Below are 18,565 nucleotides of genomic sequence, written 5' to 3' on the forward strand. Positions count from 1 at the left end.
GATTTGGTTTAGGGCTTTGAAAATCCCACAACTTGATTTCAAAGTTAATCATAGGAGATGGATTTTGCCACGTTCAAAGTGATTTAATTCTTCCCTTCCTTTTCTGGCAAATGTCCTTTTTCTAGGCAGCAAAGACAACACAAAATCCTCATCATTAGGAATTGTGAATCCAAACCCCTCAAACCAAAGAGGGTGGAAATGAACAGAATCCCAAATATGCAGGAAAGGAACTGTATAAACCATAGGATTGACATCTTCTGGCATTTACTCCCCACCTCTTTTTCAGCTCTGTTTAGGGGCTGTTACTCTTTGAATATCAATATTTTAGAATACTTATAATATTATAATATAATATTAATATAATAATAGAATATTTAATGAAATATTTTATCAATAAAACCCACAGGATTTTCTGGTCACTTACAGGCCGCAGTTTGCCATAGGAACTTTCCGGAGGAATTCGTGGAGGTTGGGAGAATCCAGGGGACTCTGAACCAAAGCTGTTCTCTGAGGAAATAAGCAACACCCTATTACAAAGAAGCCCCTCAGAATTGCTGAATTTATGTTGTAAAAATGCTCCTTTTTTCTGAGAGGTTTCTAAATGAAGCCTTTTCCCAAAATGTTTGCAAATTTCTCACCGTTCGTCGACGGAGACCTGGGGAAAAACTGGGATCCTCTTTTATCCGGGCTGGGATAGGGACTGGTGGGAGGCTGGTCGTACAGAGGCAGTGGTGGCAGGGAGTTGTTGGCCTTTGGAGTGGGGGATACCTGTGCCAAAAAGAGGGAGAAGCTGCAGTAAATCCTCCTTGGCACATTTAACACACACACACACACACACACACACACACACACACACACCGGTTTTCCAACCCATCCCTACTCCAGCAAGTTCCCTCTGGAGGAAAAGCAGCTGGCGGGAAAGTTTGGGAAGAAAAGCCAAGGTATCCAACAGGGATTCAATTTTTTTAAATCACAGGTTGCCACTGAACAGAAATTTTCAGCCTCTCCCAGGTAATTCAGAGAGGATTTTTGAAAGTTATTCGAAACAAAAAGGTTGCTCAGACAAGTGGGATTCACACAGAAGTGTTGGGATCACAAGCTTTATCCCCACCCAAAATGCATTTAAATGTGCATTTTTGTGGTCTTCCTAAATCAAGGAATAAAAATACTGAAAAATTCCATTGTAGAAAACATGGAAGTGCAGTTTCTATCTCCAAACTCCACACTGGAATGTCTGATTTTCTAATACGATATAAGGATTATAGAACTACACTGTAGAAATGAGGACATTGCTGCAAAAATTACTATAATCCAAAACTTGGCAGTATCCTGCCCCTCAAAAACTGAGAGAATATAGAACAGTTTTAAGTATGAAAACACTCAATTAGGGCTGAAAGAGCCTGTAATTCTCTTTTTGCCAGGTTGTGTCTGACATCTCAGTCTCTAAATTAAAGACAGGAAGTAAACTGCGAATTTTCCTTTGATTGCTTTCTATCATAATATCTGCCTTTATTCACAAATTTGCAAAAATACATCATTAGGCTGGGGAAGAAACTAAAATGCAAGCACTGAGGGCTTGGATTGTTTTTTTCTTCCTTAAATTGGTTCTGATTTTTTTTACTTAAATAGCCGCTGATTTTTTTTTTCTTAAACTGGTTTCGATTTTTTTTTCCCCCGCGAAGAAGTGACAGAACTTTGCAAATAATAAACCAAGCCAAGACCTCTTTCCATACCTGGATATCCCCAATCCACTGAGTCTCTCCATTCTCTGAGGCTGTGAGCTCTTCAACCAACACGGAGGGGAAGACCCCAACGCGGCCATTGAATTCCCCCTCCCAAAAGCCATCATCATCCTGGTTTTCCTTGTTCAGGATTCGGATGATGGCTCCCTCTGGGAAGGACAGCTCGTCATCTGTCTGCCCCTCGTAATCATAAAGTGCTTTGACAAAACAGACTGCAAAATGGAAAAGGAAAAAACCCAATGAGCTAAGAAAAAAAAGGAAGTATACATCAAGTTTGATAGCTGGAGCTGGGGATTTTGAAGGTCTTTATAAGAATCTGGGGCAGATTATTCCAGTTTTCCTTAATTTTGATCTCAGCTAAAATTTCCTTAATTTTAATCTCAGTATGAGCTGAGGAGGTGAATTATGCAGATTTAATATGAGAGAGATAATTACTGAGATAATTACTGGGAATGGCTGTATTCAGATATGGGTCAGTCTCACTCTGCAACTCCCTGAAAGGAGGTTGTGGCTGGTGGGGCCTTTTCTCCCACAAAACCAGAGATAAGACAAGAGGAAATGTCCTCAAATTGCACTAGGGGAGGCTCAGGTTGGATGTTAGGGAAAATTTCTTCCCTGGAATAGTGATTGAAACATTGGAACAGGCTGGGAAATGGTAGAGTTCCCATGCCTGGAAGGATTAAAAAATGAGCAGACTTTGCAACATGGTGGGAGATTTGGTCAAAGCTTGGATTTCATGATCTTGGAGGTCTTTTCCAACCTTAACAATTCTGTGACTCCATGAAATCTGGGAAAATCTCCCAGACTCGAGGTGCAGAGTGTTTCCAAGAGCCAGCTCAATACCCTATGTATTTTTAAGTGGGATTTACCATTGGAGTCCCCGTTGAGGCTGCCTGGCACCAGGTCAGCCTCCGTGGAGTTGTTGGAGGTGTGGGATCGGGAGTCCAGCGCAGCCAGGGACTGCAGCATGCTCAGGAGGCTGCTGGAGGTTGGGAATTGCAGGTACTTCTCTGGCACATATCCCACCTGTCCAGCCTTGTTCCGTGCCTGTGAACCAACAACAGGAGCCATTCTCTGCTTGGGGCACTGCTCTGGAGAGAATCCCAGCATTCCCTCCCACCCCAACCTCCATCCTACCAGAGTTCATGGAAACAAGCTGAGAAAATGATACCTTCACCCAGTCTTCCATATCTCCATCTTCAATGACCTCCAACACCTCGTGCTCCTCTATGGTCAGCTCATCTGGCTGAGAAGCCTGGAATGCAGGACAAGAAGGATGGAAAAGGAAAGTGGTTTTTAGGGCAAGGCATGGGCAGTGGAAAGGACATTCCCATCGAGACTTTTATTAGAAGTGATGTTTGTTAAAAAACTGAAAGCTTTAACATGATTTAAAACATCCCATTGAAGGTTCTGCCATTCACAAAAGCCCTTCTCCCTGAGAACCTCCCTGAATCTCACCCTATCAGAAAAGCAAACCTCAGCCTCCCAAAGGCACATTTATTATTTGTTCTTATATAATTCATTTTTCTAATACGTTTTAAAAAATCACTAACCTTATAGGAATAAACAACTTTGCAGGTGAGAGGGTAATTTCTGAGAGTACCAGAAGGACTAGAACTGCTGTCATCAAAAACATCCATGCTGTCTTCAAACTCTTCACCTTCTTCCTTTTCTGCATCAGCATTGACCTAGTAAAACAAATTCCAGTTGGCATTACAGCAGCTGCTAAAAATTGGTGAAGAAATAACAGTAAAAATGAGCTGGTTAATATTTTTCAGTGTGTATTTTTTATGATTTATTGTTTTTGAAAGTAACTCAGCTGGATTTCTTTGTTCAGACAAAAGCACCCGGACTTTAAGAAGTACTGCAGAAGATTTTGGAAGCTCCAGCTCAGCTGATGGACAGTTATAAAATCCATTTTTCACATAATCTGTGACTAAAGTACTTTGGAGATGCCATCGCAACGGCACAAAAAACAGTTTATTGGAAAAAAGGGAATTTATGCTACTGAAAGATTCATGTACCTGTGACCACAAGTTATAAAATAAATCTGCAGTGAAAAAATCTAAAGTTTAAAAAAATAATCCTCCAAATCAACCTTCTAGCTGGTGTATTCCACACAGCAGATTTGCTGCAGTTTATTACAAAAATTCTTAAGAGACAGGAAGATTTGTAAAAACTTGCTATAAAAGTTTAAATAAAACCTGAAGTCAATGTGCTGGAAAAATACAAGTTTGGGTAAGACTGCCAGGAGCTGTGCTTTGGCCTCATGCCTGGGTTATGTTTTGAATAAATAACTTTATCTCATGTGAAAAATGATGAATTATGCTGTGAAAACAGCTCTGTGAATCAAAGGCAACACCATTATGTAGAGCCATCTTCCCTGTGTTTATTCCTATTAATTTGGGAGTGAATCTGGTGCTCCCCCAGAAAAGTGAGAGACTGATAAAAAAAGTTAAGCTGAGCCTACCAATTCCCAGAGCAGTTTCCCTACACCAGGTCTCTGACAGCTTTGCTCTTCTAGGCCTGGACTAGAACAGCACAAATCTTTATCATGTTCTGACTTAATGAGTTTTTATGTTACTATTTCCAAACCAAATCCTCGCAGTTCTGGTGATTATTTTTTCCTCAGTAACTCTCATCCAAGAGCAGCTTGCCTCCATCTATCCTTCATGGATGTTGGGATAACAAAAAAATTGTCCTACAGCTGGGCAATGCTTTGGGAAATCAGCAACCAACCACAAATCATGGCAAATCTGGAGTTTCCCCTCCTGTTTCTCTGCCTTTTGCTGTGCATGGTCCCAGCAGCCAGGGCTGACATCCAGCTGGGACATCATGGAAATCAGCAAATCATGTCTACAAGGTTTGGGCAACATCTGCTCCTGCTTTTCTAGCACAAGGAGGAAAAACACTCCTTTATTTTCAGCATGTGGGCTGCTCTCAACTCCTCAGCTGGAATCATTTGGGAAGCAGGCATGGAGAGGGAAAACAGGAAACTGAGAGCTTGGCTTGACACAGCTCATCCTTCTGCTGCAGGGTCTGGGATGGAGGATGGCACCAGCAAGGAATCAGTGTATGGGACAGAAGGACACCAAAGGTGTGGGACAGGCAGCAAACACAGGAAGAAATGCAGGGGAGGTGATGAGAAAAGCAGATTATATACATTAAAAAATGATGAAAACAAACAAACAAACAAACAAACAAACAAGTAAAAATCTATCTTGTTTTGTTGCACATATACACAGATGGGTCCTGTCCCTGTCCCCTGGGAGCACAGCCTGACCCCCCTAAGTGTCCCCTCCTGGCAGGAGCTATGCAGAGCCACAAGGTCCCCCCTGAGCCTCCTTTTCTCCAGGGTGAGCCCCTTTCCAGCTCCCTCAGCTTTTCCTGGGGCTTCAGGAAGCTGGCTTCCCTTCCCCAGCTCTTTTAAACACTGCCCACTCCTCCAGGCTGGAGTTAAAGTGCTGCTTGTTACAAACTGCAGTAATTCCTCTGAATTTTGGCATAATTTTGGTCTCAGCTCTAAGAATTCCATCTCTGGGCTGTCCCTGTCTGGCCTGCCAAGGTCAACAGAGCCTTTTTTAAATGAAGGAGCCTACGTAAGTGTCAAAGGGAAAATGAGACTCAGAGCTGAACCTCCCAGGCTGTGGCATCGCCTGGGACCAGCACGGGGGGCTCAGCTCCAGCTCCAACTGTGCCATGTCTGGGGACACTGGGAACGGGGGACTGGGAGCAGCCCAACAGGCACAGAGGGAGGTTAAAGGAGATGGAGTACAAAAAGAAATGGAATAAAATCACTGTTTAACACAGCTATGCAACAAATCCTCATCTATGGTGACCAGAGAGGATCTGAAGTGAAACTCAGCACAGGAATTCTTTTGGGATTTTTGACACTTGGATCTGCACACTCAAAGAGCTCAAGATAATATTATAAACTATTAATGAAACTTCAAAGAAACACAGGCCTTGGAGATTTTCCAGGGATCCAGGGGCAGCCCCAGCTGCTCTGGGCACCCTGGGCCAGGGCCTGCACACCCTTCCAGCCAACAATTTCTTCCCAATATCCCACCCATCCCTGCCCTCTGGCAGTGGGAGCCATTCCCTGTGTGCTGTCCCTCCATCCCTTGTCCCCAGTCCCTCTGCAGCTCTCCTGGAGCCCCTTCAGGCCCTGCAAGGGCTCTGAGCTCTCCCTGGAGCCTTCTCCTCTCCAGGTGAGCACCCCCAGCTCTCCCAGCCTGGCTGCAGAGCAGAGGGGCTCCAGCCCTAGAGCAGCTCCGGGGCCTCCTCTGGACCTGCTGCATCCCACACAAAATCAGGAGCAGTGCCTGGAGAGATCCCCCAGCCCTGGAGAGATGTTCCCCCTGGGAATCTGAGATCCCCCAGCCCTGGGGATGGGTTTCTCCCCCCCAGGAATCCGTACCAGGTGCGCGGAGCCGTTGTTGGTGACCGAGGGCAGGCTGGCCCAGCGCTCGTTCTCCAGCTCCTCCATCACCTGGTTCATGGCACTCTTCAGCCACGTGTCCACGGACACCCCAATCTGCTTCAGCAGCTCCAGCCTCGCTTCTGCCTTCAGCTTGATGATCTGGGGACACAAACACACACAGAGCTCAGAGCTCCTCAGGGTCCCACCTTGCCCCATGGACCTTCTGACCATCCAGATGGCTCTCGAAGCTGCTCCCTGTGGAAATGAGCCCCACTCCTCATTTCCTTGCCTGGTGTGAGCCAAGACACAGGCAATGGTTTTCTGGAGGCTCAGCCAATCTCACCAGTTGTGTTTTTTGAAGTATCACCTCTGAGTTTATGCCCACTCCCAATTCACACCCTTAAGTAGTTCAGTGCAGCTTTGAAGTCCAACAACACAGTTGGACTTCAAAGCAATCTTCACAACAATCTTGCTTCCCAAGATTTTTAAAATTAGGAATATCCACAGTGCAGACCTTTCCAGGTGGTGACTAAGCTGGATGTGAAACAGAAATAAACCTGACAGGATACACACACACCAACCCACCACCTCCCAAGCCAGGCTCTTTTCCACCAGCACGTGCCAGAGATGACAGGAAACTCATTTGTTATGGAAGCACAATATGTTAATAATCCCCAAATTAAGTAAGTATTGCACTCCAACAAACAGTTTCAGGATTTTTGTCTTCAGACCAGCATGGAAATGGAGGTTTTCTGACAGCTGGGTTCACTTCAGCATGCTGGCAGGCTGGCTGGCCGATGGAGCCAAGGATTTAACAAATTCATGGCAAAGCACCACCCTGATCCAAATTAGTTCACAGTCTAAACAGGAGGGGTGGGAAGAACAGTGTGAAGAAATTCAGGATTTCAGCAAGAGCAGATCTGCATCAAGAAGTGAAGGGCAAACCCAGGGATAAAACCGAGGGTATTTCTGTTCAGACCAGCCCTCTCAACACCCCCTGCTGCCATTGCTCATCAGATGAACAAAAATCAAGTGATTTCCCAAAAATCCTTCAGTGAGTCACTGATGGAGGCAGCAACAGAAACCCACTGAAGCACCCTGGAATTCTTCCCACATTCCCTTTCACAGCACTGGTCATTTTTAGCAAGTAGCAAAGTTTCATCTCCTTTCTCTCCCTTCCAGCCCTTCCCACAGGGATCTGAAGCACCTCACTGCTTCAGATCAAGCACTCAGCAGCACTGGGAATCCCAGCAAAAACAGGTGAGTTCAGGCAAAAATTAGAGGGAAATTCCTTTTCCAGTAGTGGCTGAAGCACAGCAGACTATGCAGAATATGTGTACAGTGAATTCAAATGCCAATGGGTGCCAGGTATTTATCTCTTACACAAATCCTTACTCCATACAAAATTTTGTGTTGAGCTGAAGTGATACAGGTATTTTTCTCATTTTTGACATGCTGCTGCACTTACAGCATCAGAGAATTCTATCTTTCTACTTAGAAAATAAATCAGAAAAGAAATGACTGCTAACTTGATTAAGCTGAACCCCCAAAATGTCTCCATTTTCACTTAATTTGTGAAGGTGACTTTAAACCTGTCTCAATCAAACCACTTTTGAGAGACATTATTTTAAATTCTTCGCAGAAGAAATGTGATTTTTAAGGAGTAGATCAGTTGTAAGAGGGAAATTTATGATGTCAGATGAAAGTTCATATGGCTACAGCTGCCTGCAGCTCTGCCCTGTAATCAGGGATGGAGAAAGGAGGATGGGACAACTTTGAGAGGTGTTTCCCATGGGAAAAGCCAAAGCCACTGAGCCACTTCTCCATGCAAGGGGTCTCCAGGTGAATGATTAACAGTAAACAGTGTTCAGAGAGCTGAGAAAAGGAGGAAACATTCAATACATTAATGTGCATCCCTTCTCTCCTGTTCCTAAGCATCCAAGATTTCCAACAAACCCACTCCAACCTTGCAGCTGCACAGGGCAGGGAGAACAACCTTGTCAAAGGCAACTTATTCACAGAATTCCAGAATGTTTTGGGTTGGAAGGACCTTAAAATCCTCCAGTGCCACTCCCTGCCATGAGCAGGGACACCTTCTGCTATCTCAGGGTGCTCCAAGCCCTGTCCAGCCTGGCCTTGAATATATAAATATATATATTAATGTATATATTTACTTGTGGAGTGAAGGGGAATATATAAATATATATGTTAATGTATATATTTACTTGTGGAGTGAAGTAGCTTTCCCCTACCTTGTCTTTACATCCTGATACCCATTTATGAGCACTTTCCCTGTGCCTCCACCTAGGGATTGCTCAGCCCAGTTGTTTTTGTTTACCTCATTATGCAATTTCCAATTAGGCTGAGTTATGCTACAGCAATAAACACTGGTCCAGGCTGCTACCAACATCTGCAGTTGCTGTTAGTCCTTGCTCTGCTGTAGTTTGTTTGTACAAATTGTGAGCTAAAATAAACAAGCTGCTCCAAAATCCTTGAGTGTACTTTACAAGAGGTTTTAATTCAATGTACCCAGCAAATCCAATGGAGTTCCCCCTCCCTGTTTACACCCAGGAGCCTTAACAGTCAACAAATGTTTGTTCCAAACCACAAATGTTTTGAGTTCCATTCCATTGCAGACAAGCCATAAAAGCACCAGAAGCATTAGGTCAGGCCTGCACTTGAAAGTTATTTACACGCTGAAATTATATTTTTACCTAAATAATTATGCTGGTAGACCAGAGTTAACAGCTTCCTACCTGTAGGAAAAATACAAATAAAATACCACTCAGGAACAGAACTTTATCCTGCTTCTCACACAGGAACAGCTACACATTTAAACATGGTTTAGTGGTGGCCTTGGCAGTGCTGGGTTGGACATGATGATCCTGGAGTGCCTTTCCAACCTCAATGACTCTGTGATTTTATAAAGATACATACATTTCATTCAAGCATCACTCCATCTGAATGAGCTGGGGTTTGGTGCTTTCATTATGCCACAATAAAATGTTAAATAAGAAGGAAACAGGGCAATAGTGGTGATTTCACCACATTGTGCCACAAGCTTTTCTCCAAGTCTTGTTCCCTTGGAAGATCATCACATTAAAAACCGAACAAGGCTTTAACCCTGGTTTTCCCTGCCTCCCACTGGAGTCTCCAGGGACACTGGGGGACTGAGTGACCTCCACTGACAGATTGGGAAATATCTTCCAGCAAGTGACCCCTGGCATTCCCAGCAACTCTGAGCATCTCCAGGAAGGCAGCTGAGCTTCCCAAGCCCAGGAATGCTGGAATCCAGCACTGGCTCTGAAATCTGGGTGCTGCCCAAATTTCATTGTTAGGGAATCTCACTGCAGGACAAACATTTTCCTGTGTAACAGTGAAAATTGCTGTTTACAGCCACCAATTACTGGTTAATAGCTGAGGACTGGGGTATTTTTACACTGATTAAAAAACCATCAGCCACCCACAAAATGTACAAACTCTTCTGGGGGGTTCCTGCTCCTCTGAGCTGTTCTTTCTGCTGGGAGGATCTAAGAAGATGAAAGGAAAAACCACCCAAGTTTTAGAAAATATAAACACTGTTATCTATTCCTCACGTACCTGACGTTGCTCCACATGGGAGATGCAATAGTTTTGTTTATTTACTGTTCCAGTCTTAATTAAGCAATGGTTTTTTGACCCACAGCTTACTCAAGATGAAGATACACAACTGCTCTGCAAGGCATGGAAATGAAATCCAGCAGGAACATTACAGAGCTGCTCCCCATTCCCAGGAGAGAAAAGGGCTGGAAAGAAACCCAGATTTCCTTCACATCCCACAAACACCTCGAATCCAAGTCCTACAAAGCCATTTATAAATGTGTTGGGGTAAAAACCACACAGAAAAGCAGAAAATGTTGCCCTTTCTATATTCTGGTTTAGGTTTTTCTTAAAGCCAGTTTTAAATGGATTTTCTTGAAAGCAGAGTTGCTTTACCTGCCATGGCTTTCCAAGGTACAGAACAAACTCTGTGCCATGCCCAGATTTTCTTTTTCTCCTGAAGAATCTAGATTTATTTCTTTTACACAGAATTTGCACTTAGGAGCTTGGTCAGATACTAAAATCAGATTAAATTAGGATTGTGAGGAGATCCAAAACATCTTCAGTGAGAAATGTTTTATTCCACTGCAATATTTTTTTCAGTGGCAGGAAAAAAAAATCATGTATGAACCACTTAGGGTGGAAAACCCCTCTAAGATCATGGAATCCAACTGCTCCCCCAGCACTGCCAAGGCCATCACTGATGATGTCCCCAAGTGGCTGGACACTCTCATTTGGCAAATTCTTTTAGCCAGGAAGAAATCAGTGTGGAGAGATTCTGGCAAAACATTCTGGAAGGCCATTACCTTTATTTCTGTCCCCATTTTGAAAAACTTTTTGTTGAAATTCTAGGCTTTTTACTTAGAAAAATACATTAAAATGAAATAATTCTTTTCAGGGAAAGTTAAATTTTGGGCCACTGGAATTATGATACATAGTGATAGGCATGACTATAAATCAATTTAATTTATAATTAAGTCTTGGAATGGCCTAAACTTCCCAAAACCCAAAGTGAGTCTTATTCCATGCAGTTCAGTTTTAAATCCCATGTGTTTAAGTAGGGATGTATGAGGAAATAAACCAAAAAATCAACTTGCACTGCCCTGCTGGGGTTTGGGGTGGAAAACCCAAAGCTGTGGCAAAACCACCCCAAACAAAAAGACAAATCCTGTCCAACACAACTCACCTTAAATCTGGATCATTTTTCTGCACTGGGTGGGGAATTAGCTCATAAATTACATTTTCCACCACAACACTGAGTGCATTTCTTTTCTAAGTGGGAGGCTGGGCTGGAGGTTTGTACAGCTATTCCAGCAGTTAATTTATATGCTAAATAATCTGCATGGACTGAAATCCAACGTGAAGCAAGCAGGAAATGAGGCACTGGCACACATAACACCTCTCCCAAGGGAATTCCAAGGTTAAGGAAAGAGAAGGGAAGTTATTCCTGGAGAAGAATCCACCTGCACAGCTCCAGGCCAAGTGGCAGATGGGTTCTTCCCAAGCTTAGGCACACAGAACATTAAAGATCCCTAAGTATTGAATTTGTAGAGTTTAAGAAGTGGCTCTCAAGCTGTTGGGAACAGGGCCTGAATGGACATCACCCAAATTCTGTAAGGAAAGAAGTGTCTGTAAAATGTATGTATACAAACATTTAACATCACGCTTCTCTGTAGTCCTGGGGTGAACACTGGTTCCTCTCAGAGTGAAAAATGTAATGGACATTTCAGAGCCAAAACATTCAGTAAGACTGAAGCAGAGGCTGGATTAGACAAAAAGCCCATCACTTAGAAAATCATCCCATTCCACCCCTGCCATGGCAGGGACACCTTCCATTGTCCCAGATTGCTCCAAGACCAATCCAACCTGGCCTTGGGCACTGCCAGGGATCCAGAAGCAGCCACAGCTTCTCTGGGAACCTGTGCCAGGGCCTCACCACCCTCCCAGCCAGGAATTCCTTCCCAATATCCCACCTATCCTTGCCCTCTGGGAGCCATTCCCTGTGTCCTGGCACTACCCACCATGTAAAAAGTCATCCTCCCCCTCACTAAACTGCTTTTCACCAAGACAGTTTGAAATTCCTGCTCTGTGGATGTCACTGGGACTTTTCCAGACCAGTCCTCAATCTGCTGACCTGGAAAGACCAACAACTCCTCCACATCTCCTGCAGGGAAGGCACCTGGCTCCCTGCACTGCTCCCCAGCCTTTGCTTCCTGAGCTCAACCAGAGATGGCAGAGAGTGGCATTTTACAAATTCACCTTTATGGATTAAGAGCCTTATTCCCTGACAGTTGGACAGGGCTTGGAGCAACCTGGTGTAGTGGAAGGTGTCCCTGCCCATGCCCTGAAGGTCCCTTCCCTCCCAAACCATGCTGTGATTCTGTGACTCCATTTCATTTATTTTCCTGAAGCATATGGAATTTCCTTTGTTCCCACTGTGACACAACCCAGCAATAAATATCCACAGCCAAATACAAGGAGAGGGAGAAATCAGCCCCCCAGTTAAACACAATTAAATTGGGCCTGCACCTCTGAGCTATCAAACAGAGTGAACAGCACCACAATGAGCCTTAACCAGATCTAATCTGGTACAAACACTCTCTGGAGAGCTGTAGGTATCCTGATGAGGAGACAAAACACATCGCCCTGTAATTAAGTGGGAACAGGATTAATTGCTGTGGAGGCCCAAAGACCTGAGAGCAAATGGGAAACCTCTGCCACCATCCTGGAGAAGAATCTTGTCAGCCCTGGGACAACTGAACTGCTTGGGGAGAGCCAGGCTGGAGCCTTTGGTGTGAGACAGGAAAAAGGAGATAAGAAGAAGAAATGTCCTGTGCTGGCACTGCTGAGGCACCTCCAGTCCTGGGGCAGCTTCAGCATCCTCAGGACAGGAAGGATATGGAGGGGCTGGAGGGTGTGCAGGGAAGGGAACAGAGCTGGGAAGGGGCTGGAAAATTCCTGAGGGAGCTGGGAAGGGGCTCAGCCTGGAGAAAAGGAGGCTCAGGGGGGACCTTGTGGCTCTGCACAGCTCCTGACAGGAGGGGACAGCCAGGAGGATCAGGCTCTGCTCCCAGTAAATTTCTGTCTCCAGTCATTGAAAGATAAAGGGATTCAGGCAGTGGGAAAATGGAAAGCTCAATTCCTCCCTTCCTTCCTGCTGTTACAGAAATCAAAGCTGAAATCACAGAAGTTCTACTTCAATTACCTGAATTGGGTCAGTGAGTACAGAGGAGCTCCAAGAATGGCTTATCTTCACAAATAATCAGTTTTCAACATCAATTCCCCAATTTTTAATTGATCTCTTTTACAGCTGATGCCTGAATTGTGCCACTTTCAGTTTGAAGGAGCACCTTGTGCTCTCAGGGTTTGTCTTTATCAAAGTGGTTCAATGCAGCTGGGACAAGGATGGAATCCCTCTGGATCTGAACTCCACAGTGTGTTATTAAATACAGTCAATTTTACTTCTTTGCCAGTGCCAGAGGTATTATCACTCAAACTCTAACATTATCTTAACGTTTCCTTTAAAAACAAGCAATCAAGCAAAACAAAACAAAAAAACCCTCCTTTAACAAACCCCACATTTTCCAATTTTAACACAAAAATGTGTGCTCTGGTTATCAGTTACAGTCACATCTGTCATGTATCATCTGCACAGCAGCACTCTGCTGGAAATCCTAATTTTTCCCTAACTCTAATCAAGCAGTTTGCTCCCTGAAAACATCACAAGGAAAAAATAGCTGTTATCCCAGGGAGAAAAAGATCAGAAATAACCCACTGAGCTGTGGATGTGCCAATCTGAGGGTTTATATTCACCTTGCAGAACACAAAACATTTGGGATTCTCCAATATTTCCTGATCCTGAGCACATTTTTACTCAATTCCTTTGCTGTACTTTCAAATTACACCTGTTTCCACATCCCTATACTTGTTAAATTCAGTTATCCATAGGGAACAGCTCCTCAGCTCCTCCCAGGGCTTAGATTTCCCTGGAATCAGGGTCTCCAAGGAAGAGGGCAGTGAGATGAGTACTTGTATACCCAATACACCCTGGAAAAATGAAACCTTTACCAATAAAATCCTCTCTAACCAAACCACAAAAAAATTAATCCCAATATGTTTGTGAAGTTGTCTTCCCCTTCAGGAATGACAAGGATAGAAAAGGGAGAAAGCAGATTTGCAAAGGAAAATGAACAAGTCAAGAAACCAAAATGGGATAGAACAGGCATAAAAAAATCCATAAAAATAACAAGCATTTCAAGAGAAAAATAAAATAAAAAATCAAATCTCTGTGTCATCCTCACACACCTTCAGATGTGAGACCAGAACAAACTCCACAGCCTCTCTACAGCCTCAATAACTTTTTGCACAAATACCACTCCCCAACCCAACCCTCAGTAATTCCAACTCCATCAGGTGCACTTAAATATGCAGGAATGTTTGGTTTTCACACACTGCAAGGAATTATAATTGCATTCCCAAAGAACAGGTTTAAGCTCAAAGCTCAGGTTGTTCTCCTCCAGGATTTTATGTGTGCAAAAATCTCTTTGTCTGATTTGTGGTCTCGAGCTCAGTCTTAGAGGAGTGGGGACCAACAGGGCTAAAAGAAAAAAACATTCCCAAGGGGAAATAAAATCTCCCTAAATTCACTTATTGATTTATCTGAAAAAAATAAACAATGCTACACTATGAACAGCTTTGGTGGCAATACAGAAAACTCCCACAAAGAGGTTTCCACACCATTCCAAAAGCTCAGGGATAATTTCATGTCTTTAAAACATGCAGCAGAAGAGAAAGAAGTTGGCAAAAATCCCTCAATCACTGAATTTCATCCTCAAGTACTTGGCACTGGCAGCAGATTGCCCTGTAAAACATGGCACATGTGAAATGTTAGGAAGATAAGGGATGGTTTAACTCCAACACACTGGAAAACCAGGAGAATACACTATTTGTCTGTATTAGCTAAAACACATGTCTTGGAGAAAATAATATATAAAATTTCCACTTCTTGGCACTTTCCCTCTCTCCTAAGTCATGTAAGTTCCAGACTGATTTAATTTGTACCTTTTATAATATTTTGCTGCAAGAACTTTCTCTTTGGCAACTTCTTACCCTGATTTTATTTCTTGCTGCTGCTTTTATCCTTACAGGTTTAATCATTAACTATGTATGTATATACACAAGTATTCTGGAGTGTGGTATCTTGGAAATTATTTACTCAAACCAGGTTTTTAAACCGCTTTCTGTAAGAATTAGGTTTTTTAAAAAAACATATCCTGCATTTGCTTTAAAAAGAGAGCCTGATAGTTCTCCTGCCAGGAGGAGGAATAATTTTGCTCTGTATTTTCCAACCCCTTCACCTGTAAATCACATTCCTAATTACATCAGGTACTCTGAGGTATGAGAAGCAGTTCACTGAAACAATTAGGTTTCTCCTACAGTTTTAATTAAGCAACCCACTCACCCAAAACCCAGCAGATCTGATCCTGCTGCCTGCAATGGGATTTTTCAGTCAGTGGCCATGAAAACAGTTCACTTTTACCAGCCCAACACTGGCAGCCAAATAAGAAGTTCATTTTGTCATGAGTCTTAACCCACAACAGGTCTCAAAAACCTCAGTAACCCTTTTAAAAGCACCTCACACTAAAATTAGAGATACAAGGATTATTTCCAATGTTTTCTCATCAACACTCAGATTTAGTTTGTGTATCAAAACCCACTACAACAGCACGTGGCAGCTCTAGAACCTGAAAATATGAAGTCAGATAAAGTCACCATTTTCTGGTATTCATTCATTCAAGCAGAAGGAAATTAGTAAAAAACAATGAGATAGTTCTTCAGTCTGTTTCAGATAAAACCCCTAAATATAGAGATTCTTGACCTTTGACAGTGAAAAATGCAGCAAGAGGACTCATTCTTCATCAGGAGATGTTTTAATATCACTCTTCTGATCTGAACTTTCATGAAGTTCATTCAGTGATTTGACAAATACCAAATGAAGAAAAAAAAATCTTAAAACTCCCTGGGTTTTGATGCTAAAAATACACATTTCCACCAACCAAATGAAGCTGTAACCAATATCTACCTGTGGGAAGGAAGTGAAAATGCCAAAATAATTTCCTTTGTACCTCAGCCTTGCGAATGCTCTCCCTGGCTTCATCTATTTTCTGCTCCAGTTCCGCTCGGGTTTGCTCGGACATCACGGCCCCGTGGCACTCCAGCTCTTCCAGGGTCTGCCAGGAACAAGGACACACACCACAGGTGCAGTAAATGCCAAAGACAGGAATTTGTGACAGTTACTGTTTGGATGCTGGGGTTGGCTGACAAAGGTCCATCCCAGGAAATAAAAGAAATAAAAGGTGATTACTCTCAACACTGCTCTCTGGCCATTCCCTGTGTCCTGTCCCTCCACCCCTTGTCTCAAGTCCCTCTCCTGCTGTCTCAGAGCCCCTTTAGGCACTGGAAGGGGCACTAAGGTCTCTCTGAAGCCTTCCCAGAGATGTGAGAGCATTCTGGATGTTGTTTTTCTCCAGCTGATGCTGTGCTCAGGAGCTGGAATTGTATGGAACACGGGGAAACTGGGCAGGGTGTGGTGAAAGCACAGCAGACTTCTTCATGGCTGGATCTTTTGGGGGAAGAGCAAAAAACTTTTGTCTTTATTCTCCCTCCTAAAAGACACTTTCAACACATTCCAAAACCCAGTTGCCTGATGCCCAAACATAGCCCTTGGCTCTTCAGCGCTCAGCCACAGACAAAGAAATAAATTTATCAATTCCCATCTGATTTTGCGTCATCGCATTAGATTTAAGGGCCAATTCCTCATGGATTTTCCCAGTGTGGAACTGACTTTTGACAGCCATGTGAGGGGAGGCCCCAGGTGAGTCCCTGGTGCTGGCAGCAGCTCCTGTCCCAAGGGATGTGCCTGTCCCAGACCTACCCTCTGGCTGTGGACGATGTTCTTGTGCTCGCGGGCCACGCGCGTTGCCCATTTCCGCGCCTCCTTGTTCAGGCTGTGCTCCTCGGTGGTTCCCGTCTCTGACTCCAGCTGCCGGCTCTGGAACGGGCAACAAGGGATGAGCTATGATGGCCCAGACCCTGGGCTGCCTCTGTGCTGGCCTACAGGGTAACTTTGTGCCACATTTATCAGCCTGGGGTCTTGTTTCTTATGAAACAAGGAAGGTGTGACAAGAACTTCCTGGTGAACTTCGGGATGGGACCAGGTTGTGGGAAGGCAACTCCAAAAGCCAAAAGTTCACAATAATTCAGTTTCCAAAGTAAACAGGCATTGCAGGAAGCAAAGATGACAGAATCACAGAATGGTTTGGGATAGAAGAGACTTTAAAAGCCCACCCAGGACCTCTCCACACCACCTTCCACTGTCCCACAATGCTCCAAGCCCTGTCCAACCTGGCCTTGGACACTTCCAGGGATGGAGCAGCCACAGCTTCCTAGGGCACCCTGTGCCAGGGCCCCACCACATGACCAAGGGGCTCATTCTTTGTAAATTGTGATCAAACCACAAAGCCATCAAATATTTTAGTTCAGCATGGCAGTTTCTGTCCAAAAATGTTTGTGTCTGCAAAACAGAGTCTGAAATTTCCAATCACATTTTTGATATTCTTCCATATTATTCCTGCCTTTGTTGTGTCAATGACAAAAAGTAAAATTATCCCCTTCAAGAAGTTCCAACTAGAGCAAGATGAAATAGTTCTCTGCTGTCTACAGGCTGAACACAGTGGGAACATTTTCCAGCATGGAATTACTGAAATCATTCCCAATCTTTCCATCATTTCCATTTGTAACAGAATCACAGAATCATCTTCCATCATTGAAGATATCCAAAAGCCACCTGGATACAGTCCTGGACAACCAGCTCTGGACCAGACAACCTCCAGAGATCCCTTCCAACCTCAACCAGTCCCTGTGACTTCTTTCCCTGATCCAGTCACTGCAATCCACAACCCCCTACACTCCTTTTTATCACAAGTCCTGACATAATTCTGCCCAGCCTTCGAGATCCACTAAAAAAATCCCTAATAAACTGACTCAAGAAGAGAGAATATGCACAGAGCTGTTGAAGTGTGAAAGAAATGCCTGTGTCACAAATTTCTCACTCTGTGTGGTTGAAATGACACCATTTTTCTTCATCAGGTGGAGTTTGAAACTAGAGAAAAAGCCCAGAAGGACGAAAAGGTTGTTTAGGCAGGAGAAATCCAAGGTTAGCCATCGGAAAAGGGTAAGAGAGCTGAAAGACATGGAATTATTTTCAGGGTAGCCGGGAAGCCTCCAGCTGTTGCAGAATAAGAGATGTTGTTATCAGGTATCTTAACAGGAAAAGTGGAATGATTTGTGTCAAGGAAGGATGAGAGTTCAATCATCTACACCAGCACTTGGCACAGACTGGGGTAAAACCAAGAGACACCAGGAGGCAAACTGAAGTAATTCTGAAAACAAGATTTTCCTGGCCTCATGGAAGAGAAAAAAATTACTACCTTTGGTTGACAGCCTATCAGGGGATAATAACTGAAAAAGAGGCAAAGTTGGTTCTGCTCATTACTTGTTCAGTGAAGTTCTTTGCCAAAAATGAACCTGGCCTTTATTCTGAGTGTCCGAAATGCCAGCCAGAGTTCTTTTCCAGGCACAGGGAATTGTCAGGCAAGGTGTGGAGCAGCCCAGAAGAGGAAGAGGAGAGGTACAGGCACAGGGCCAGCCCTGGGATGATCAGGTAGGAAGGTGAAGCTTCAGGTGAGGATCTCTCCAGCCATCCCCTCAATTTAATTAGTAAATTGGCTTTTCTTGAGGTGGATTTAGAGAATCATATTCA

General features: G+C 43.8%; 1 protein-coding gene across 4 annotated transcripts in view; it reads right to left on the reverse strand.

The window, feature by feature from the left end:
* The window catches only part of FCHSD2 (FCH and double SH3 domains 2), a 120,765-nt gene that overhangs the window by 2,992 nt on the left and 99,208 nt on the right, over positions 1-18,565 (reverse strand). For all 4 annotated transcript variants that reach the window (XM_054654872.2, XM_054654871.2, XM_077174609.1 and 1 more), the window contains 9 exons: positions 16,679-16,795; positions 15,870-15,974; positions 6,163-6,324; positions 3,296-3,430; positions 2,914-2,997; positions 2,612-2,789; positions 1,734-1,954; positions 639-768; positions 425-507 (listed from right to left, as the gene is read on the reverse strand). In XM_054654872.2, coding sequence (XP_054510847.1) covers positions 425-507; positions 639-768; positions 1,734-1,954; positions 2,612-2,789; positions 2,914-2,997; positions 3,296-3,430; positions 6,163-6,324; positions 15,870-15,974; positions 16,679-16,795 — 1,215 coding nt within the window. The remainder of the gene's footprint in view (positions 1-424; positions 508-638; positions 769-1,733; positions 1,955-2,611; positions 2,790-2,913; positions 2,998-3,295; positions 3,431-6,162; positions 6,325-15,869; positions 15,975-16,678; positions 16,796-18,565) is intronic.

The sequence above is a fragment of the Agelaius phoeniceus genome, chromosome 2, assembly GCF_051311805.1.
Source record: "Agelaius phoeniceus isolate bAgePho1 chromosome 2, bAgePho1.hap1, whole genome shotgun sequence".
Classification (NCBI taxonomy): domain Eukaryota; kingdom Metazoa; phylum Chordata; class Aves; order Passeriformes; family Icteridae; genus Agelaius; species Agelaius phoeniceus.